The following is a 24,717-nucleotide window of genomic DNA, read 5'->3' on the forward strand; positions in this document are numbered from 1 at the left end:
GAAAAGAAAAGAAAAGAAAAGAAAAGAAAAGAAAAGAAAAGAAAAGAAAAGAAAAGAAAAGAAAAGAAAAGAAAAGAAAAGAAAAGAAAAGAAAAGAGAAAAGAAAAGAAAAGAAAAGAAAAGAAAAGAAAAGAAAAGAAAAGAGAAAATGGCATGAAGAAGCAGAGCAAAGAAACAGATGCTTGGCATGCAGCCATGGTGAAATGAACTCTCTCCACACTGAATTCTGTATTTTTCTTACACTGAAAAATAATTAACTTGTAGGGCAGCAGGATCAGAGAGCCCCGAGTGTGGTGATCGAGGCAATTAGCCCCTATCAGAGACATTGTTTCAAGCTCTTTGAAAAGCCAATTGAGTATTAGTAGTTAGCCCTTTGCAGTTAGATGAGCCAGACAACTTTTCAAAAATTGAGTTGGCATTCTGGAGCACTTTCCTGTGACAAGGTGAATTCAGTAAAAAACTCCAGCCACAGCATGTATGAAGTCCTAATTGTGATACTTACAAAACCAAGAGAAGAGAGCAGCTTTTTTTTCCCCCTCAGCTCAGCAGAATTTACAGCTTTCACATTGTGACATTGTCTGCCCACGTGTAGTTCCTTGACTTCAAACATGATAAAACAAGCAGCACTTTCCCTTTGTTCTGAAATTTTACCTCTATCAGAGGAGCAGAGGCTCCTCAGTGAATAACATTCAACTGGGAATCACCTCACCATTATAGCTGATCTGCCATAAAACCTGTAAGAAAACACTTTGTTCAGCATGCCTCAGATTTGAAACCTTTCAGATAGGTGGGGTTTTTTGCCTTTTTTTTTCTTTTTTTTTTCCTTTTTTATCTTTTTTGTTTGTTGGTAACTCATTTTCCATCAGAGCTATTGCTTATCAAGAATGGAATGAATGGAAACAAGAAGATCTCCAATAATCCTGCTTATTCTCTGTCCCACAGCTCAATTCTGTGCACTATCATACAAAAAATATTAATTGCTCTTGAAGACATTTACCACGCAGCATTACAGCAAGGGACTCCAAGAATATTTTGGAGATCTGGGTTCCAAAGTGTGCTTGTATATGTGCAAGATGAAAATTGACAAGAGTGCTATGAAGGAACAGGTGAATGAGGAATTAGCAACTCTATCAGTAATTTCTTAACTGTTTTTTCAGATTGGCAGTTGTATTTTTAGTATTACTCAATTTACTTCTCAGTGATCAAATGTTTTAATTGTGCTATATGCTTACTTTGTATCAAGAACATGTGCATGCCTAGTCATAACAAGCTTTAATTAGGATCACAGAATCATAGAATTACCAAGGTTGGAAAAGACCTCCAAGGTCATCCAGTCCAACCATCCACCTACCACCAGTATTTCCCCACTAAACCATGTCCCTCAGCACAACATTTAAACATTTCTTGAGCACCTCCAGGGATGGTGACTCAATCGTTTCCCCGGGCAGCCTGTTCCAGGGAGGTACGTTTCATATTTTGCTCAGATTTCACGAGCTGCTCCAAGATAGTGGGTGGCAAAGACTTCTTAAGATTCTGCCACAGTGTATCCTACATAGCAACTGGTAATGAATTTTGCTAGATATGTTTAATAGTAATCAACATGTATGGTAATTCCTTGACAATTTGAATCTGCAAAGCTAACTGGAAGAATTCATATTTGCTTTGCATTTGCCATGCTACCAAGATTTAAGGGGATTGAAACCATTCAGATTGACTCACAGATAATTTTTTTATACAAGACCACAGGGACATTGCTGGTAGTGATTGTATTGTATTCTTTGGACTCTTTTGGTATACAAGTAATTGTTAAAATTAATCATAAGCAATTATAGATCTGGTTATATGTTGGCATGTAGTTGTTAGTATTTTTTTCTTCTTTAGAATGAAGTTTCACATCTTTCAAATGAATTCTTCAGATAGGTCATTAGTTATGTCCCAGTTGCCACAAGTTTTGAAGCTCAGACATCACTACCTTTATTCAGAATACCAAATTGTTCATAATATACATGCAAAGGAGTCAATTGCTAGGATAGAAATTAGATTAAATCCACAATTGAAGGATAACCCACACAGTCCTTATATGTGATTTGATTCATTGTTATGACTGTTATCTTTTATTGCAAATAAATTGCCTCTACTTCCAGTTCAGCACTGTTCTTAGACCACCTGCCCAATTTTGTAATAGTAGTTTCATGAACCATATACATTTTCTGGTAACAAGTCTGTTGTCTTGCCTACTGTTGCCTCTAGGTAGGGTAGACTGCATCTAGTTTTCACTGAAAGGGTTTTGAGTATTTTACTGGCAATATGTCTTTTGTTAACAATTTACAAGTTCTCTGTTGCTAACAATTTTCAATTTTTTTTCCCACTACACTTGAGCAGAGCTCAAAAACAGAATGCTATCTGCAGACTTTCATGTCCTAACCTTTAACTGTTGTGCAATGATAGTCATTAAAGCAATGCCAGAAAAAAAAAAACAAACTTCTTCAGCACATTAACAAAAAAGAAATGATGCTACCTTTGATCTGTACTGCATGTTTCTTTTTCTCACTCAACAGAATTCTCAGCCTTTTGTTTTTTTCTTTTTCCAAGAAGAAAACTGGTGAAAGAGAATAAGGTGAAAAAAAAAATATTTGAGCCAGGTAATCTTGATAATTATTTCTTTTACATTATTACAATTAAAAGACATGCTGCCCTTTTTATGAATAACAAAATCATCATAATTCACTGCTAACTTGAGAATTCGGAGCCAAAATCTTTTAAAAACTGCTTTCTGCTGCCATTGAACTATATCTGTGGGTGATAATTTTTAGCTACACCCAACAGTCACTAAACTGAAATAGGAAAGGTAGGCTCAGGCTCCCAACCATCCATAACATTAAATTGTTAGAATGGTCACTAGGATGATTTTGGCTTAAACCAGCTGTCCGTTAGGTGGTGACACCAAGTTTGGGAGGCAATTTGAGCCAAGGACTATTTTAATAGCCTTCAAATGCAGTTGTCTTGGAATCAGAATGTTTATCCATATATATGGGACTGTTCCAGATGGCTTTTATTTTCACATACCCTCTATGGCTATATGTTAAGGAGCTTTCAACACCCAGAAATTCTCAAAGACATGTCACTGCCAGTAAGCAGTGGGGACTTAAAAGAAACCTTGTCATCTGAAGTGCATGAGAAGAATTCCATTATTTGATTGGAGAATTTATCCTTAATTGAACAGTAACATTAACTGCATGGAATGATAAGCAAAAACAAACAAACAAAACAAAACAAAACAAAACAAAAAACCCACTGAACATGTTGCAAGACTTGAGTTAAAAAAAAAACAACAAGATTGTAGCAGGGGAGACAAACTGAAGTTTGAGGAAAAGAAAAGTAAACAATTTCTTTGTGTTGCACCAGTCAGTCAAGTCTTTGTATAAGCCAAATGAATCTGATTTTCTCTTTCTTTCATTGTGGGAGATGTGAGCAGGAGAAAAAGGCTGGCTGCCTGCATAAATTATGGAAGTCCACAATTATGATTGTGGACTAGACAACCACAAATCACAGAATCATAGAATCATGTGAGTTGATCCTTAATGGTCATCCAGTCCAACTCCCTTGCAGTGAACAGGGATGACCACAGCTACACCAGAACATCAATACAGCTTTTTCTGTCTGTTCACTGTGACAAGTGAAAAGGCTGTCAGAGGAGTGCTTTGGTCAGAAAGTCTCCATCTGCAGGATGTGGTGTTTGGGAATCTCCCTTCAGGCAGGGAGGTGCTCAGTACTGATTGCCAGCATCCTTCTGACAAACACCTGTTGACCTGCTCTTACTCACTGAGAGAATTCTAATATTTCAAAAGGTTGAAGGTCACAGACAATATGAAAAACAGCTACTTTGCTGATGCATTGCAGCCTTGAGAGGTTTTCCTAACTCACCTGAGCGTAGATTTTTGATGACAGTTTGTTTATACAAGGATTGAATAGCTTGGCAAATATCAGCTATTTGCCAAAAGAAAATATTCCCTGCATCTCCATGGCTTAACAGAGTTTATCACCTGAATGCAAAAGCATCTCAGCCCAACCTATTTCATTCCTTTTCACTTTGAGCTCTTTCTATCCTTGTTGTTTATTTGTTTGTTTTGGTTTTGGTTTTGTTCTATTCTGCAGCACTGTTAAAAGCATGACACTTACTTTCTTTATACTTAACAATTTTGTTCTTTTTTTTCTTTCCGTTTAATTTACTGAAGTTACAGGTTCTCACACAGCGGTCATTATAGCATTTGCAGCCTGTTTAAACTGATTCTGCTTGAGTGCATAATATCTACAAATGACCACAAGATGGCAATAATTTCTCACTTTTTTGTGATGAGAAAACAGGCAAAGGGAAGGAATGCAATGTGATGGAAACAGGATCAAAGGAGAAAATACAAATAGTGACTATAATTCATCACAATTCTTTCAGAATTGTCTCAGGAGAAAGCAAAGAATTATAATAGCTTTAATTGACTTCTTCAGCCTGTTAAGAATGATGTTTATTTTACTGACAGAAGATGACAAACTCCCTGATAAATAGTTTGATCTAAGTCTGACTGAAGCTCATTCAAAAACTCTCACCTCTTTCAGTGGGATGTGCACCTGGAGCTCAGAACATCAAGCTGTTCTGTACCTCCAGACCTTTAGTTTAATACTGTGATTGCCTACTGCTGTCAGTTCTGTATCTCTGAGAGTGAACTTTTACCCAAATGAGACATTTTTCTGCTCTGTGGTGATCAATCTACAAATCTCTTCATTTCCTTAACTTTGTATCTAATTCTATGTGGAGCTTGTTTAATAGACTTAGGAAAGGCAACTTCGCATTTCCTTTTCTCTTGAAAACTTAATTTTGAGGAAAGTAAGTAAAACTACTATTTCTTCTTACACCTACTGCTTTGAGGAAAGGTAAATGTAAGTGATAAACTCTTAAATTCATGAAAACTGTTAAATGTGACAGATTTTAATAAACAGTGTGCCTATTTGGTACTACTTACGGTGGACATCTCACACACTGTATGTGTGCTGCTCGCTGTGATTCATACCTCCTGTGGCTTTTGACAAAGATCTTCTGACAGGATCCAGATTCAGTATTTGAATTCCTTTCTCTTGAGCCCTCCTGAGCCTTGTGCTCCAGGCTTAAGGTCCTTGCATTTATTAAATGTTGTTTGTTTGTTTGTTTGAATATAGTTTCCTACATTGCTGGTTCTCTGAGGATGCTTTTGTTTATATTCTGACTTTTGCTGAGGGTAGGAAGAAACGGGGGTGGGCTGTGGTAACCTACTGGGGTTAGGACACATGGCATTTTTTCAGACTAAGACCAAAAGTTCTCATGTGAACTTAATGCAGATGTCCAATGCCTAAGTTTGGATTTTAAGTTATTTCCCTATAGAACAGTGCTGCCTTATAATTTCTTGACAGTATTTCACAGGCCTAACGACTTGATCTTGACTTGCTCACTCCACTAGAGGGTGCTTCGTTGTTATTAAGGCTCTGCAGCTGATCCACTTGTGTTCTTGGTACTAATTGAGATGAGCAAACCAGCTATTGTGTAGGAGGTGGAAGAGTTTTTAAACACTAAAAGACAACGTGATTCCATTTGTTGCAGATGCCAAGTCAGAAATGAGCACAGATGAAGGAAATCACATCACAGAATGTGCTTCTTGTTACTCTCCTCAATCAAGCAGCTGCTGTTCACCTTAGTGATTCTGAGAAACATTTATAGTTTCAGAGAAAATGTATGGATCTTCTTTTTTTTCTGAGAAAAATTCTCTCCTCCCTCTCAGAAATTGGAAGTCTCCACTTGGCTGCAATGACATCAAGGTATGCAGCTCTTAGAAGGGCCCAGGACTGTTTGTGCTGATGTCTGCATCCCATTGTTAGTAAGCAGATTTGTTGAAATCAGTCTAGCAGCCTTCTATTCCAATCATTGATGTACAGCTTACATTGAAATAAACAGATGGCACTGGGAAAAAGAGGGACCTAAATACATTTTAAATATCTTCATGGTCATAAAGGGTTTTCAAACAAGTAAATTGTTTGGAAAAAATCAACTCAAAACCAGAAGGCCAAAGAAAACAAATGCAATGTCACATTACAATCATTGGGCATAGGCTTAGCATATCCTTTAGAACGTAAGCATCCTGAATCCACATCTGGCTATTATGCAAAATTGTATTTTTCCTCCTATAAATTAAATACCTTCTTTAATGGATAATATGACTCCAAAATTTTCACTTCTTCCCCACTGAAGACAATCAGAGTTCTGTACATATCTTCATTTAAAATGTGTAACAGCAAAGCAAACAATTAGCTCTACAGAAAAGCCCCACGTGCCCACAAAGAGCACCATAAAACTTTAAAAAGCAAGTGTAATTGATCACTGTTCTAATTCAAACAGCAGGCTGATTACAACAACTACCGCAGGAACAAAGCTCAGACGGCCTTGTCTCTGGAAGTACTGTTTGATTTGGGTTTGGGTGTTGCAATTGAAGTCTCAGTCAGCAGGTGGCAATGGAGCCCCGGCTGTGAGACTGAAGTTGCCCTTAGAGCAACCGCCTGGAGATGATTCATCTTGTTTTAGTTTTTCTTTTGAGCAAAGTATTACAGCCGAAGGTCACTCCCTCAGGCTTGTATTACAAATGCTTGTGATGCTGGATCTGTCCCATCACTCGTGTAAGTGTCAGGGATGTTGTTTCATAGTATCTTCTCCACAGATGAAGTGCAGGCAGGTTGCAAAAACAGATTTTGTTTTGTGATATTTTGATCTGCTGATGTCAGTTATTTGGGAAATTCAGATAATTCCTTAAAAAAAAAAAAAAAGTAAAAAAAGCATCTGATGGAGAGGAAAGAGTGAAAATAAGGCAGAAACTTTGCTAGTGAGACTGACTTATTTAATAAAGCCATACAAGTGTCAGAAAGAGAGAGATTTAGAGAATCAAGCTGAGGAAACTGCATAACCAAGTGAAAGCCAGTTTTCATGTCCTTAGAGATATTTTCTTGAGACACTGAGTGTTGTCTTGTTAAAGACACCATTTTTGTTTGGGTAGTTGTATATGAATGAAAATTGAAATAGGCTTTCTCAAAGCAATGCTTTCTGTTGATCTGAACTGCTGCAGGCAAAATGCCTTGTGTTGAATTGCTCCAGCAAAATTTAATGATCTTTGGTAACAAATTAGATGTTCTGTCTCTTTCCATCTTCTCCAGGATATTATCACTGCTTCTCTCTCTTTCTCTGGCTCATTGTGTTCAGCAGTTCCCTCTTCACTCACGTGGTTTCTCTGTTTCCCTGTAGGGACTCATTCTTAAATTTTAACATCTGGTACTTGAGACGAGTTTTATGTAGAGTTTTCTCAAGCACGTTGCTTTATTTGTTTATTTGTTTGTTTTATGGAAATTTAGCATGAATGTGGAAACCCTATTTGGAAGCTCTCAGCTTGGAGCAAACTTATGATGCTTTTTGCTTGTTTGTTTTATAGGCTATGGAAAATGGAGGAAAAATATAAAAAAAAAGTTTGCATATTTGGCTACAAAAAAAAAGTCTCCCAGTCAAAATTCTTACATGAGAAAGAAGCAAAAAGCACCTAATGAGCAGCAACAGAGGAAGAGTAATTGAAATGTAGAGATTAGGAACTTCTTGTGGTAACTGCCATGCTCAAAACTTGATGTGTATAAGAAAAGCAGTAGCTTTGCAAAATATTAGCAAGAGAGAAAGGATAACGAAATACAGGCCAAGTTTGTTGGTGTCTTTGCAGCTGCCAGATGTGTATTTAAAGCTGAGTTAGAGGAAATATCTGTGTTAAACTGACAAAGCAGTATTTTGTATCAAAATTTGCTTTTGATAACAGAAATAAATGGAAAATATGGAGAATTTTGTAACTGATATGGGAAATAAGTGAAATCTAATCACTGCAAGAATATGCATAAGTATGAATGGCAATTTAGTATCAAAACTAGGTAAAAAATAAGCTTCTATAACAATCACAAATGGTCCTATCTATTTTGCATGTTCTGGCAAATTGTTGTAACTGACAGGAAAGACAGCTCAGTGTAAAGAAGAAAGAAATTCCTTTGGTGCTGTGGTATAAGTGCCTTCAGCTTGGAGAAGAAGGAACACAATATATCATCTTTATTGAGGCCAAATATAATGAAAAAGTATGCTGGAGAGCACAGAGTGTGGAAAATGCCGAAATGACTTTGCCTAAAAGGCCACGTGCTGCAGCTTAAAAAAGATGTCACAAATCAAAGCCATCAAAATAGCCAATGGGTAATTATGTATCACTTGGAGGAAAATCCCTTTTCACCCTTACATTCTTTTTCATTGATTTGCTTTAGGATTGTATTAGTATGTTCAGAGTGTAAGTGTGTCACATTCCAGATTTTGAGACCCGCTCGAGTACAATTATTTGCTAATCCAAGTAGGAAATGATGAATACCTTGGTGATAAGTCTCTGTAATTGTCTGCAATCCGCCAGTGTAAAGAACTTAAAATTTAAGGAAAGGGCATTATCGTCTTGATTATGACTGGGTTTTTATATAAAGTATCTCAAATTTGCAATTCATGTCTCGGTTTCAAATATGTTCCCATTTTTCATATAAATAGTGAATCACCTTTTGAATCTCACATCCATTTGAATAAAGGGATTTGCCCATTAGGTTGCTCACTTTAAAACAAAAGATTACATGGGTCTATTCCACCAGTGTTGTGTGGGTTTCTTTGTGTAGCAATAGGATAGTTCAAATTTAAGACAGATTATCTTCCTGTGTCTTCCAGGTTTATTTTTGCAAATGAGGTCCAGCATACTTACAGAATTAAGCTTGGAAGGGTGTTCAGCCCTTGGAAGAGGTGTATTTTTTTTCATATAGCACCTGTTTCTGACATTGCTCTGGTCCAGTAACATTGTACGTAAGAATGAAGAAAATTCCTAGTTAATAAAGTATACATTTATTTAAATTGCTTAACATTTTCTGTCAGAGACTCAGTAGTTATAGCTGTTCAGGGGTTTTCTGGTTTTGTTTTAATGGTGCTTTTTGGGGACCAATTCACATACTTGTCTTAAATTCCTATATTTTTTAATTGTAATGAGGTGAGACATTGAAATGAAGGGACAGTTTTATTTACATAGCATGGAGCAGTCTCAATATATAAATAACCTGTGATGGTAATGTTTCAGTATATGTCATTTCCTCTCAAATGCTAAAAACTCTTTTTTAACAATCTATAACTTTGCAAAACAAGAAAAATAAGACTGCATTATCAAAGGAAATGCAAAAGCTGAATTTGTCATTGTGACAATTTCATTCTACTTTTCCTTGCAGTATTTTTTTTTTTTTCTTAACATCCTCTGTAATTGTCAGCATGTCCATATACATCCTAGATAGTGATTTATGGATACGTCAATTTTTAGCTGCAATTACTGAGGGAACTCCTAAAAGCTTCCTTATTTAAATCTTAGACAATTCCTTTTCATCAGTGTTCTGAAGTGCTGAATATTACTGTGTTCTAGTACAGTCACCCTGTTGAATGTTGACTCCACTGAAAATTTCAAGACTACTTCAATAAGATGCATTTACCGGAAGATAAAAATTGGGCAGCAAAATGGCATGATTAGTCATATGTTTAACCAGATTTACAGATCAAATTTATCTCTTTGAAAGATTAGGCTATTAAGTTCACTGAAATGGAAAATGAAGAATTGTGAGCCAAATGTGTAGTTAATTTAAATTAAAATAATTTTTATGATTTTCCTGATTTTTGCTGTATAATAAAGAAACTCCTACATCATGGAATTCAGTCATCTATGAATGCAGGCAGCTGAGTCATATCATAACCTCTAATTGACAACAGATAGAAATTTGACTATTTTCTTTATCTTGAACTCAAAACTGCATTCTTGAACCTCACTGTATCTTTTCATTATGATATCTCATAAGCACATTTCCCCTTCCCCAAAATCATGTTTTAAAGGTTATTTATTTGATGTCATTAAGAAGCAATTCTGCTATTAATAAGTGAAAAATAATGTTAACTCATTTGAAAATAGTCATCACATATTCTGTTGCTTTTAAACTGTGTGGACTTTGTGGCAGTATTCTTCAGGGAGAGCTGTAACTGTGAGAAAATTTATCAAATGTTGACTTGACAGGATTCTATTTCTATAATGGACTCTTACATCCAATATATTGTTTCCAACACCTCCCCTTCCCATTTGATCATATGTACGATAATATAACTGCTGTTCAAAAATTCAACTTCAAACTGTTGAAAAAGTCATACAATATTCGGCAAATAAATATTTCCTAGTATTTTGGTTGTCTGGTCCACTGTACAGCTTAGAGAAACTGTTGTCTGCAATAAATTGTACGTCCGTTAACTCTAGCTCAGTTTTTCACATGGATTATTTTTTTGCATTTACTGGAAGTACCTGAAAATGTCAGTAGTGTTTTTCATTGTGTGTGCTTTAGTTGGACCACTTTGATTCCATCATACACTTGACATGGTCTTTCATTTCTTTTGCTCTGCCTTTTCTGAGCATTCAGGAGTGCTTGCCAGATAAAATCAGTCTGTTTGCTCCCTGGGAAAAATCTGATGGTGTGTTTGGTGTTTTGTTTTTGTTTTGTTTCCCTCATTTATTTCTTAGTATATCTCAGATGAAGCCCATCAAATCAAAGTGAAAGTGTATAGCCACTAGGAATGGTGACTAAGTTCAACGCCAGTCAGAAGAGAAGAGAAGAGAAAAGAAAAGAAAAGAAAAGAAAAGAAAAGAAAAGAAAAGAAAAGAAAAGAAAAGAAAAGAAAAGAAAAGAAAAGAAAAGAAAAGANAAGAAAAGAAAAGAAAAGAAAAGAAAAGAAAAGAAAAGAAAAGAAAAGAAAAGAAAAGAAAAGAAAAGAAAAGAAAAGAAAAGAAAAGAAAAGAAAAAAAGAAAAATCTTCTCATGCTCATTTTTTCTAGTGTTTGATTCCAAGATTTGCAGGACATTGATTCTCTAAACTCCACTTTCTTAAATACCTTAAGCGCTATATTCCTACAGAGCAATTACTGCTCAGGGCTCGTCTCTTCCTTTTGTGTGGAAGTTTTAGATTTATAAGATCACAAAAATACATAGTTTTGGTTTTCATTTTCCATGATGAAAGCTGAATCCAAGCTAGCTTGAATCCACGTTCAGATCAGCAATGTGTAGGTGGCTTTAAATAGAAGAATTTGACTTAGTGTAAAATGTAGACCATTCAGAGCCTTTTTAATTGTGTATTTAAAAAAAAAAAAAAAGTACAGAGTAAGGTTTTGTCTGACTTTTAATTAGCCTCCCACAAATTTAATGTTCCTGTCATAATTCAGAGCAAAGGCTCTCATTTCAGTGTATTCTAATTATAATTCTTCTTTCTGCATATTACTACTCAGAGGGAGAAAATAAACCCTTTTTGGAAGAGCTTTCATCTTTTTCTTATCTTTTAGAAGTCAATGACTTCAACGCTTAAGACCAGCCTTGTGCACACTTCTGAAGCCACCTTACTTGTTCAGTAATAGCAAGGGCAAGATATGTGTTCAATGCAATTCATATCTTACAAATATGTTATGAATGTTAGTTTTAAAGTAATTTGGTACACTTTTATATTCTGAGACATGAGCAGGAATTTCAGTGTAGAGAAAAAATGGTGAGTAGCAATATTACCGTCCTTAAATTCTTCTCTCTTTTGTTTTGCTAGAGAATCATAGAGGATTTTTTTTTTTATTGATGAAGACAAACTTCCTTTAAAAATATAAACATGTTTTGTCCAGTCTAACTGAGCCTTTGGCTGATAGCAGATTTTTTTTAAAATGGAAGAGCTGTTGGGACAGATTCTTCAAAAGTGACTTTGGATTTCCCTGTGCATTTGAACACACTGTCTCCAGAAGCTGCTGTCACCATGCTGCCTATGTTTTACCCTTCCAAAGTGCCACAGATCAGAGAGTAGAAAACTTGGCACATGAGATCTTCAGTGCCTTTGGTTTTAGGATAGACTTTAATGAAATATTTTGCATACCTTTGTTAAATGTTTACAACCATAGTCTCTTAATTATTTACTTTGATGAGAAAGTATTTTTTCCTTCTTGACCCTCATGGGGATGAAAATGTTTTTTATCTCTTCAGTTGTACCAGCCTCTCTCTCAGTTGGTCTTTAGGTCACTGAAAGCTCATTTCTGTTTCCTAGGTTTCCTGATCACACTGAAAAATGTTGCTTTGTTCAACAACTGTTGCAGCAGTTCATTTAATTCGGCTATGATCATGTACTTAACAGTAAAACCTGGAGAAGTGCTTGTCTTTCCAAGTTGCTCTTAGTTACTGTGTTTCTTTGAAATATCCCTAAACAGAGAATGTGTTTCATCTGGAAATACTTCATCATGCAAAACAGTATTGTGATGCTCTTTATGACTAACATAGAATCATAAATCATAGAATGGTTTGGGTTGGAAGGGACCTTTAAGACAATCTAGTTCCAACCCCCTGCTATAGGCAGGAACACCTCCCTCTAGACCAGATTGCTCAAAGCCCCATCCAGCCTGGCCTTGAATGTTTCCAGGGAGGGGGCATTCACAGCCTCTCTGGACAATCTGTTCCTATATCTCATGACCTTCAGAGTAAATAATGTCTTCCTAATTCTAGTCTACCCTTTTCCAGTTTAAAGCCATTTCCCCTTGTCCAATTGCCACGTGCCCTTAAACAGTGACCCTTGTGTTTAAAATGTTGGGTCTCTAGCTGTTAGCAAGATTTTTTTTTAAATGCAAAATGTGCTTCATGTGTTTGATGTTCTTTTCCTAAAAGGGTAAGGAATATATTTGAAACATTTTCAATAAAAAGTAGAAAAATGAATTTGCTTTTAAATGCTGAGGAACACTTGTTTGCTGTAACACCTGTTTTGATTAAAATCATATTTGAGCTTAAGGTAAAAAGAAATTATTTGTCTTGCTATTATTATTATCCCCCAAAATAAATCCTGTTTCTACATAGCACAATGCTGTTTTAGAAATTGTCTTTGATTTAGTTGTACAAGTTGAACCTATGAGTTCCACTGGCTCAGAATATATGTAATCCTGCCATAGGTATGCAACCCTGTTTAGGCAGAGGAAAAGATGCTTCCTGCTCACCCACCCACCAGTCTAAGGAAGGTGTTAAATCAGATACATTATTAATTTGAAATAACTACTTGTTAGCACTTTCCCCATCCTGCCACCCCACATAGACCTGAAAAAAAGGGGGGAAAAAGAAAAGTAGGAGCAATTGTGCAGTTGAAGCACTGCTGGTACTTTGCACAGAGTGAGCAGACCCTTATAATTCCAAGGATGTTGTTGTGTGTGTGCTGATAGCATTGCATCTTTTGTCATGGACTGTTGGTGAATTGATATAATACAGCTTTTTCCATCTGTCTGAAAATTAATGTTCTTCTTCTACTCTTCATCTCTGTTAAAGGCCTTATTCTCCCTCTCAAGCCAGCCATTACATTGATTGATTGTGACTGAAATTGTGTTGAATCCTACACAGTGAGAAAGATCCCATACAGCAAGAAAAGAAAGTGGAACATTTTCAGCTTTCTCTTGATTGTTTTATAAAAGCATTAGTCTGGAATGAGAGGTTGAAGCAGCAGCTGTTCATTGGCTGTGCCATAAAACATCATCAGTTTGTATTGCTGTGAGCCATATACTGACGTTTTAAGTGCCTAATTTGTTCACAAGAGGTTCTTTCTCAAGCTCTCCCTGTTTTGTAGAGAAAGTGAGGTACAATGTCCACTAGTGAAGAACAGAAAATGTACTTGAACATGCGATAGAGCTTTTTAAATAAACATAAACTTTAAACAGATGTCATAGTGCAACGGTAATGACAGCATGTATTTGCTTCAAGTGGTTATATCCAAAAAACTGTTTGAGGCACTCAGGTAATTCTGAGCTCTTAAGAAAAATCAAGATACACAATTCCCCCCCCCCCCCCATATTCTTGGGCTGTGGAGGAGTGGATTCTGTTCTCAGGGTTTGCTCCATTAAATTTAGCATGCAGGAGTGTCTCATCAGTGTGATAATTAAAAGGAAGGTGGAAAGGAAAATCGAGTAGCATTGAATTGTTTGTCACTCTAATCAAATTGAAATGGATATCATCTGTTTTCAGGATATGAGAGTGGTTGTAATTCACAGTTAAAACAACTCTATACTGAAATTGAATTATTTTGTTATTTAAGTATTTAGATAGATTAATAGAAAAAGCTGTCCTAAATCTCTCACAAAAACATAACGGTATTCAACACATTCTTTCTTTGGAAACGATAAAATGTATGAATATTCTGATTAAAACCCCAACTGAGCACATGCTGGTCTATTAAAGCCTAAATATTTTATTAATTCAACAGAGTTGGTTTGGCTTTACATCTGGTATTTGTCCACCCATTTGGCTATATTCATCTCTGAAAATACGGAAACTTGTGCCTTCTACAAGCATCATGACTTATTTCATATTTAACAAGAACAAGCAAAAATGTATATGTATTACTTAATGACTTTCTGAGAGTTTTCCACTAGGATTAAAAATTTACCAACTGGATAAAAATTGTTACATTTTGAAATGCTAGTACTGAACTCATTGGGATTGTTTTAATGGCCTAGGCTAATGAAATTCTTAATATATTACTAGCTAGAATGTCCAAAAATTATTACCATAAAGGTGATAGCTATTTTTCTACAGTTCTTTATTAAATGAATATGTTTTGAAGTACAGTACTGTGGGTTTTTTTCTATATTTAGGACAGTCTGTGAGCTACAACGTTAGTATATTGTGCAAAACGTTAGAGATCATAACCATTGAAAGGATTTCTATAAACTGGAAGCACATGTATAGAGATAGAACTTTCTAGTAACGTAACTCATAAATGAAATTACTAAAAAATAACTTAATGATCAGAAAAATACAGATCACCTCTCTGTACAACATTTCCATAGATTGAATTTTATTTATGTAAATTCTAAAGAAAATACGTTTTGGGGTGGAATTTTGGTTTATATTTGGAAAAAAAAATTGGGAGCACACCTACCTCCCTTCTATGGTAGGAAGTGTGGTTTAGTACCATAATCTGAGAGCTTCAGACTGTCCCTTAAGATTATCTCAACTTTTACAGAGCTGTTTAGGAATGGTATGAACGTAACTGAGAAGTATTGTTTCTGGATAACTTTATCAAGATGAAATAAAAAATTATTGAAGGCCAAACTATCAACCAAAGTATTTAGCAGAACAAATGAAAACCGTCAGGGCTAGATAAGACCTGGCTAAAATCAAATTAAATATCTAAGAGTCTGAAGTTTGACCCATTTTTGTTTGTTTGTTTGTTTTCCCAGATATTTCAATGAGGAATAGCTTTTTATCCCTAACTTAAAATAATGGACAAATGTTCCCTGGATGGAAGAACAGAAAGCTTTATGTTATCACTAGTGGTCTAAGGGAACCCATACTTACTATGCACAGCACTGTTTTCTGGGAGAGAAAAAAAAAAAAAAAAAAGGAAGAAATAGCAGGCATTTGTAATTGCATTATTCTTTTTTGGAACTGGGAAGAGAATAGATTTGGCCAGGTTTTGCTCAAGAATTATTAAAAGTGTGTGTAACGAGGAAGCTAAAGCTCAGAAGATAGCAAACCTCTTCAGAGCCCTTGCCAGTCCTCAGGACTGGGGAGAAAAGTGCGGAGCTGCTCTTTGTCACGAGCCATCATTCTGAGTTGTAAAGTGGAAAGTTCTGACTTCCAGTGTAACCATATATGTAGCTCCTTTGAGTCTTGTAGAAGTTACCCAAATGTAATTGAGGACATAATGCAATTCTGAAAGCTCTGAAGTATCCACAGATGCCAGTTTCATGGCAACTTCTCAATAATCAGTGAAGAAAAGATTCAGAGCAGGGCTCAACCACAGGTGGTCTCATTCATTCCCTGCTGAAGAAGCCCCTTCGGTGTCTACAGTAGAAGCTGGGCTTCCTGAGTTCCCCAAAGTAGGTGCAGGGCATTCACACTGGTTGGTGTACATTCTCCCTGTGGCATACTAACCTCTCCCTGCCTAAAATGCTCCATTACTATTAGGCAGGCTGAAGGGCTAACACAGACTGAATCTTGCTAGAGGTGATGATTGCTATTTTATGTCGTGTATGGGGTCTCAGGTAAGGCTGGAAGAAACTACAAGATGTCATCTTGTCTATCTCCTATGCAGACTCCTCTGAGATAGCTAAAATCCTCTACCTCTTTTCACAGTTTTTAGTTGAGATATAGCTGCCCTTAACAATAATGAAGTTTCCAAGTGACTGATTTAAATCTCCATTGTCACTGTTTATGTCATGATTGTTTGAATCTCCAGAGAAAGAAAATTGGGAGTTTTTTGGCTTTGTGTGTGTGTGTGTGTGTGCCAACCTTTCATGTATTTTAAGGCTTGTTATGAAGTTCCTCCACCTAGCTGGCTTTGTTTTTTCTGTTCTTTTGGGATTCTTTGAAACTTCTATCTTTACTAACAAAGAATTCACTTTCAGATGTGTGAATGCAGATTCCAACTTGACATTTTCATGAAGTGACACTATAAACTTTGAAAATTTCTAATCACAAAAAAAATATGAATGCATTTTACATACCCTTGTTGGAGGAACAGGAACATGCTGAGAGCAGGGTGAGGGGTGGAAGAAAGAGCCAGAATAGTCTCTTGAGAATTAAGGTGGCAGACTTTGTTTCATACTTTTGTGATCGTATTTCTAAATGTTAATAGTGATAACTGATAAAAATAGCTCAGTCTAATGAGGAAGGCTTGACAGTGGATTCCTTAAAGATTAAAGATAAATGTTAGTCTATCAACGAGACAAATGATTTTTCCTTTGAAGAAGCTTCCTTGAAAAAGAGAAAATTGCCTATGGTGAAAGTAGGACCTGTACCTTGGGGGCTTTCTCCTGCTATCTGTAAAAGAATCTTTTGTGGTGAAGTGTCATTACTGTCTGATAATGCTGAAGCAAAGTAAAACAGGTCAGCAGAAATGTAAAAGATAATGGAGACAAGCAACAGCAAAATTGTTTTATAAAAATCAAACAGCTCCAACAAAAACTCCTTTCTTCTGATGTCTTTTCTAAATTAGTAGCTGATGAAAATACTGTGAATGTAACAAATTCATTCTGATGCAGCTTTTGATGAATACTTGAAATTTTCATGAAGTCTTCAAACTGTGTATTCTTCTGAATACGAACACTCGGGCAGAGTAAAAACTTGGTGAAGTAAAGGCTGTAAAAATAGACTTTCTTTATGGCTTTAGTAAAAGGAAGTACGGCTGATTTGAGAGTATTATGCTACATTATTTCTCTTTTATCCACACAATCTTTTTATCCCCATCAATCAGCTGTGGATTGTGTACTAATGAATAGTGGCCTCTTTGTGTATAAGGATATTTAAAAACTCTTGGTCATCCTGCAAGAGGATTTGCAAAGCAGGATTTCTTCCCCATTTGGATTTCAGTGGATCTCTGTAGGGGTTCTCCTCCACAAGGATGAATCTCCTCATGAAGGGTCAAGCTTGAGAATTCAGGTTGGAACAGCCTGGAAACAATGACCCAAAGTATAATAAAAGCCAGATAATAATGATTATTATCAGGTAGAGGGCAGGATACAAACTCTTTGAGATTCATGGCTAGACATCAGTGTTTAAGCTGCTGAATTGAGCTCTTCATTCTACATGTAACTTTATAATAAAATTATCCTGCTTTGGCACCCTCATCAGTCTTTGTTTTCACCCATTTCTGGTTTGCTTTGGGAGTGCAAGCCAGGTTTGTTCTCTTTTGAAATGCATTTACAAAACTCTTTGATTCTACCTTATCGTATGTAAGCATGTGAAATACAAACTTTCCCCTTACTCTGTTTGCCACAGCCAGTTAGGTATTGCAGCGGCGTTAGTCAGGAGTATGATGTGGCTGATATTTTATGCTTTGTCTCCGTTACATCATAAAGAGAATATGTTATTGTAAACCTGTCTTATTGTCTAAATGACTTTTATTGTCAAAGAGAATTTTATTTATCTAATATAAACATCACATAAAAAAGCACCACTGTTGGCTAATAGTACTAATTTTTTACCAGTAAGAGTCGCGCACATGTCAAGTACATGATTTTAATACATCAATATTTGCATCAAATAGTGTTTGTTACTTGCGAGAGGATAAATGTTGACCTTTGTGCGTACCATTTATTTCAAGAAAAAATAATGCATATTTATATATGTAATTTTTTCTTAAGTTGGTATCATAAAAGTAACGATGCTAAAAGCTTTAGAAGGACATTATCTAAGAAGACTATTTGGGTGCAAAGAATTAAATTCCGAGAGACAGAACATGCTTTAAGCCTCCCCCACCCTTCCCTCTCATCTAAGATCTGCTCATTAAAAATAAAAGTGAGGATACAGCCCAGACGAAGAGTTTATTGATGAGTAATATGTGACATTCAAGTCAGTAGCTATATTTTTAAAATATCTGTATTTTTCTTTTCCTCTGTTTCTGAAATATCTAGAGAAATAAATTGCAGTATTTGAAGAAAAACTCCTGACTGGGACCTGTAGGATGGGGAAAGGTGAGAGGTAATGTGGGATGTGCCAATGTGGACGTTATTCTTTCGCCAACAGCAAAAATGAATTGATAAAATTCATTGCAGAGATTCCAATGGACAATTTTTAGAATATCTTAGTCTATTCTATCTATCATTTAAGAAGATGTACAAGTAATAAGATTATGTGTGACTGGTTGACTTTTGCTACAAAGTTCCATTAATTGCTTCTCACCTCATGAAGCTTGTTGCTGCTCACCAGCCATACACAAAATACTGACTTTTTTAAAGCTCTTCTAATAATCATCAGTAATACAGATAAACAGGAGGATGCTGTGCCCACTCAAAGCCAGCCAGCATGTTCAAGTACTTTTAAAACTTTTTTTAATGAACAGACATAGAATGATTCACCAAGCACTCTGAATTTACATTATTTTTAGCAAACACATTTAACTATACTGAAAAAGTAATCAGAGTTGCAATTAGCAGAAAGTAAAACCAATAAAGACCATGGTTTCAGGGATCATTGGCTTAAAACAAATTAATTATTATCTCGTGAAATTTCCATTTAGTTTGTATTTTTTTGTTATATCATTGCCAAGATATTTGCATACAAATATATGGTTGTAATAGAATAATGCACAGAAGAACAATGGAAAGATATGTGTGCTGTTGCATGTGTTATATATAGCATAATATGGAGAGCTAAGCAAAATAAAAAGTAATGGAAAATTAGCTGTTAGTGATAAGAAAAAGAATTCTATAGTCTAATGTAATGAGAGCTGAGGAAAAAGATAGAGAACATCTTTTTGAAACAATGAAAAATGGAAAATTTGAACTAAGTCATACAGATGAAAGCCTTCAGGTTGAAACAAGGAAGAGCAAGGAAAGGGAACAAAGATGGCCACAGGAAGCAACAAATAGGATGCCACAGGTCTCTGTGGTCTGAGTCAGATCATAGATCTGATTCAGCTGGAAATTAACTCAGGAAAAATGAAGCAGGAACATGGAGAATTATCGTCAGCACATATAACTTACTGCAGAAGTACCAGCTTGAGTTTATGGCATTCAGAGTCTTTCTGGTTGGTGCAGACATTTTTTCTGCTGCTATGTTTCATAATGACTTGGCCAAATATTTTCCTTCCCTTCTGCTTGATGATCAATTTCCCATCTTTCTGCTGACCTCCACAGCAGAGATGGTGTCATTTCAGCTGTGGCATTTTGAGACGATTGTAGTTGAAATATAAAATAAATCTAAAAATGCAGCCATCACTTGCACGCTTTGTCCTCAGCTATGCTGATACAAGTCCAAAGCTAATGAAAAGATCTGTAGTCAGCTTTTGACAGAGGGAGGAAAAGTAGATGAATAGAGCCAATATAAAGGAAAAATTTCTCTTCAGCAGCTAGAGGTGTGCCAGTGTTAAGACTATGTGAGAGGCTGAAAGGAATAAGAACTTTCACTGTACAAAGGTAAACTTGATTATGCTGCAGATACAAACAAAAATCTGAGAGGAAAAAAGAGATGGGAAAAGCTTAACTTTAGGGTAGGAAGTTGATAAAGATATTTCTTCAGGCTTTGTTTCTTTTTTTTTTTTTTTAAGAAAATAACTGCTAGTCAATGTTTTTAGATAATGAATGCTGCAAACTCTTAACTGTCTTTGAAAGGGATTGTTTTTTGCTTTCTGAAACATGAAAGACCCATAGGCAGCAGTGTAAATTATTTTTAATCTGAAATGATGTTAGTTTTAGCAGTTTAGAGTAGTTTAGAGAGCTTTTGTCAAACCACGCATTGTAAATGGCAATAAGACTATTATTGTTATTTTCAAGACACGTCATTCACCATTTTTTCTTCACCACACCCTCTGTACTTGATCTTGAGACTCTTCTGTATGCGTGATATCTGGATACAATATCTTAAAACCTGAAAGGCCCAATTATGAAATACCTTTGCACAATTTTATTGAAGGCAAATTTGTTGATGAATGAACTGAAATTCCTCTCTTCAGCTCCAGAGCTGCCACATACATCTTCATTCTTGAATGTCATCCTAACTGTCATCTCTCTATACAGGCAAGAATTTCTCTCCCTTTTCCCTGCCCATCTTTAGGAAGATATCTGGATTACTGAAATGGCTACGTGTGTGTATGTGGAAGATCATACAACGCTGCCACTTTTTTCTTTTCCTATATCCTATTAGCAGGTAGCAGTTGCAAAAATGAATAACAAGAAGAATATTATTAAGTAGCTTTCCTCAAATAGAAATCACTGGCAGGTAATGCACATGAAATCATGAAAAAAAATTGTACATTGTATGCTGCTTCCTGAATAACCTAGTGGTAAGCTCAGAACTGCAGACAGGATTTCACTTATCAATGTGCTGATTTTTTTTTTCCAATAGTAATTTTTCTTGAAGATTTGGCTCATAATATTTTAATGTCCTCGTATATATAATTCTACGACATCTCAATGAAAAGTTAGCTTTCATTAGTTTATGAGGTCATTTATGCAATTTTGGTGTGCATCAGAGCTCTTTTGAGGAATCTTGCTATCAGACTGTCAAATAGCATATCACCCCACTTTCTCTTATTATATGATTATTTCTGGTCTGGACTTTATTAGATGCTATAAAACACATTGGAGAAAAAATAAGAAAATAAATATATTTTTTTTCTCTGAGCTTTGCAGCAGAGAAAATAGCTAGAGCCAGCAGCATCTCCCCTGGATTTTAGGAGAATGGTATTACCCTGCCTTTCTCTGAGAGATTGCTGGTTACCTTCTGTCAGTGAGCAACTGTCTCGCTGCAAAGCAGAAGCACGACCTCTTCTCTTTTGTCTGTGTTAAAGGCAATTACTTAGAAAGAGGAATTTCTTCAGAATGACTATGTACAAGAGCAAACGCAGAAACCAAAGATGTAAGTAAAATGCAAACTTTTTTTTAATGCTCGTAGAGAGGAGGGGAAATAAATCTCCAGTTTCATTGAAAGCCATACCTTGCTTTACCCTGCTCTGGTTAAATAACACCAGAAAAGCAGGAACAGGATTCCCTGCCAAATTTCCCACTGTTTCTGTATCGTAAGTGCATGAAAGAGCTTTAAAACAAAAAATTAGCTCACTTGTTACTATGGTAACCCTCAGCAAGTGATTGCTTTTTAATATCAACAAAGAAACAGCGATCAAATATAAGTTCAGTTCATCACACTGTCCTTTATTAGGAATAACGAGTGGCTAGTTATGTACTTTGCCTTGTCTGGGTTGGCACACTCCCACTTGATGGACATCTTTGTGGGATTTGCTTCAGGGAGCCAGCAGTACCAGAACTTTAAAGGGCAGTTGATTTTCCTTCACCACAACTTTCCGTGGAATTGACCAGCTTTGCTTAAACCACAAAAAAAGAAAATGGGCTGAGGGGGCATGCATGTGTCTTTTATGTATTATAGAGACTCTAGTTTCGAAAATTCACTTGCTTCTAAGTGTATGAATTTCCTGGCAAGCACCTGTTTGACTCTTTAAATTGCAATGGTATCAGCCAGGGGAATTTTAGTAACAATTTTGTCTCTTCCAGACCATTACTGCAGGGTGAGTGAGGCAAGTGAAAATGAAGTGCTGCAGGTCAGGTCATGAAGTATGTGCTACTGTAAGGAAATCTAGCAAGAGGCCAAGTAATAAATGGAGAGTGTGTCTGAAGCAGAGAAAAAAAAAGATATTCCACTAAGAAAAATGCCATGGAGGGACTGTGTGCTTTAAGGGGAGAGTGCAGGAGGGAAAGGCATATCAATACAAAAGAAGATAAGTTTGGACTTTATTTGGACAGGGGCATTGCTTCTGTTCAGAGTTGAAGAGATTTATCCAGCTTTATCACCGACCTCAGATTTTATTCCTTAGAACTTAATCCGTACAGCTCTCCTTCAGTCTTTCTTTACCAAAACAAATGGATGTGCTGCATGTAGAAAGTTTGCAGGACTTAGATCCCTGCTAAGATTTCTGCCACAGAAATCGATCTGCTTCACATTCAAATCAAAAGAATTACCATAAATTTTGTTCCCATAACAGCGGTGAAAGGAAATTATTTATATACAGGCAGATATTAATTAAGCTAGTTCATTTTAACATACTGATTACTATTATCATTTTTGTGTAAAATGGGAGGTCTTTCTATAGCCATCTGCTTTCTTGCCTTCTCTCCTATGCAAATCTGGTTGTGGTATACAGTAGTTAAATTTGCGAATGAGTAACTGAGTTAGATTTTTAATTTGCCGTAGGAACATAGTCATTTACACGAACTTTGCACAAGATTCTTTAAAGAATGCTTTTATGAAGAGAAACTGCCTTCTTCCCCTTTCCCTTCCACTTCTGCTGACTCCAAGGAGAATCTGTGGTTTGCCAAGGGGAAGAGAATAAGAATGAAACATAATTAGAACAATCAGAATGAAACAGAATCAAGCTTGTAACTATGATAGTAGCTCTTGCACTGTTTTCTGTTTTAAACTGTCGCTAATTTTAGAATGCCAATCAATAAGATACCTCAGTGGAACTCTCTTTGTTATATTAGATACAGTACTGTACATATGGATGTTTCATTGCTACCTCTTAATTAGCAATGGTAAAATTGTTAACATACAAACAAATCAACTTGGGAAATTTCGGTATTACTCCTATTCATATCACTCAATGCCTTTTTGAAGGACAGATTTCATCTAAATAATTGTTATTTTGAAATATCAGGCTTGTTGATAGCAGCTGTATTAAACAGTAGACAAGTACCACATTTTCTGTTCACTTAACATGCTGTATTTGAAACTTGAAATTATTTTTGATGGCCCTTTATAAATAATAATGAAAGATATTTAGTGTATAATTTCAAGTATATGTAGGGTAAACCATTTTTTATCTCCTCACTACTTGTTAATAAAACACTTGAACATCTGGCATAAAACAAAAGTGAGTTTTGTAGGCGTTTTTATTCACTGAAGATCTGCTTCTGGATTAGGTGTATGTTGAACAGTACTATAAACATTGTTTTCCTAAAACTTTTATTTTCTTTAATGTTTGAAGAAGAGTATAAAGGCATTTTGTACTTCAAACAATTTGAAAACACTCAGATGAGGGGGGAAGATTGGAAAAATAGAGGGACTATGACCTTTTTTTTAACATAAAATATGAGGAATCTCTATTTCCATTTTCTGTCCCACGCACAAAACTGTTATTGGAGAATTAGCTGCAAAAGAAAAAAATCTACTTACCCATGTGCCTGCATGAATAGGATAAAAGTTCCAGGTTCCCTATGAATATTTTTTCATCTGCAGCATCGTACATAATTTTTCTAAATTCAACACTAATTTTAATGCTTTGCTTCCGCTGCACCTTTTGGTTTTAATTCTAAACAGAGTGGCACTCACATTAAGTAGTCCATATATGTTATTTATTCCATACATGGTTGTAACTGATGAGTATCAAAAATAAGTTTACAGCAAGCTGTGAAACTTTTATATCCCTAAATAAATTTTAGATTAAGGCTATTTCTGCATGACTGTTTGTCCTGCATACATACACACATACTGAGTTTCCATGCAGATGTGTGTCTGGATTTCTAGCATGCTTTATCCATAATTCAGGATGTTAGCAGATAGCTGATAGACTTGATTCTCATTTCATTGCACAAGCATAATGACTGAGTGAGAGGAAACCACTATAAAAAAATACTGTCTTATAAACACTGAAAAACTGATAAACTTGCCCTGGTGAAGTTTTGACTTTGGGGCACCAGCTACTGAGGGGAATGTCAGGATAAACCTTGTGGTAACCTGCAGTGCACCTGTGGCTCTCCTCCATGGAGAGGCACTCATTCACAGTCTCTAGAGATCTCATGCCTCCAAGTTTCCTCTCATAAAGAGGGGGGCAGGAATCCATTTTTCATGGGGGACTTTCCTGTTGAAAGTTCATCCATTGTTACAGGAATCAAGTCTTGAAGGCAACAACGTTGGAAGAAATGGACTTATCTCTAAACTGAAGTTTATTCATTTTAAGTGTGAAGCCTCACATACTAAATTACAATCATGTTCTGGAGGATTGTGTATATGTGGCATGAAAATATGAAAATTAATGATGTTGAAATCTAACATTATAAATTTGACTTAAAA

At 35.8% G+C, this 24,717-nt stretch overlaps 1 protein-coding gene across 7 annotated transcripts in view; it reads left to right on the forward strand.

The window, feature by feature from the left end:
- Positions 1 to 24,717, forward strand: part of RALYL (RALY RNA binding protein like) — a 380,979-nt gene that overhangs the window by 247,294 nt on the left and 108,968 nt on the right. The window contains exon 1 of one of the 7 annotated variants that reach the window (XM_021387927.1): positions 21,382 to 21,492. The exons of the other annotated variants lie outside the window; for them this stretch is intronic. Coding sequence (XP_021243602.1) covers positions 21,456 to 21,492 — 37 coding nt within the window. The 5' untranslated portion in view covers positions 21,382 to 21,455. Of the gene's footprint in view, positions 1 to 21,381; positions 21,493 to 24,717 lie in introns of those variants that run through there. 7 annotated transcript variants of the gene reach the window in all.

This window comes from Numida meleagris, chromosome 2 (assembly GCF_002078875.1).
Source record: "Numida meleagris isolate 19003 breed g44 Domestic line chromosome 2, NumMel1.0, whole genome shotgun sequence".
In the NCBI taxonomy this organism is placed as follows: domain Eukaryota; kingdom Metazoa; phylum Chordata; class Aves; order Galliformes; family Numididae; genus Numida; species Numida meleagris.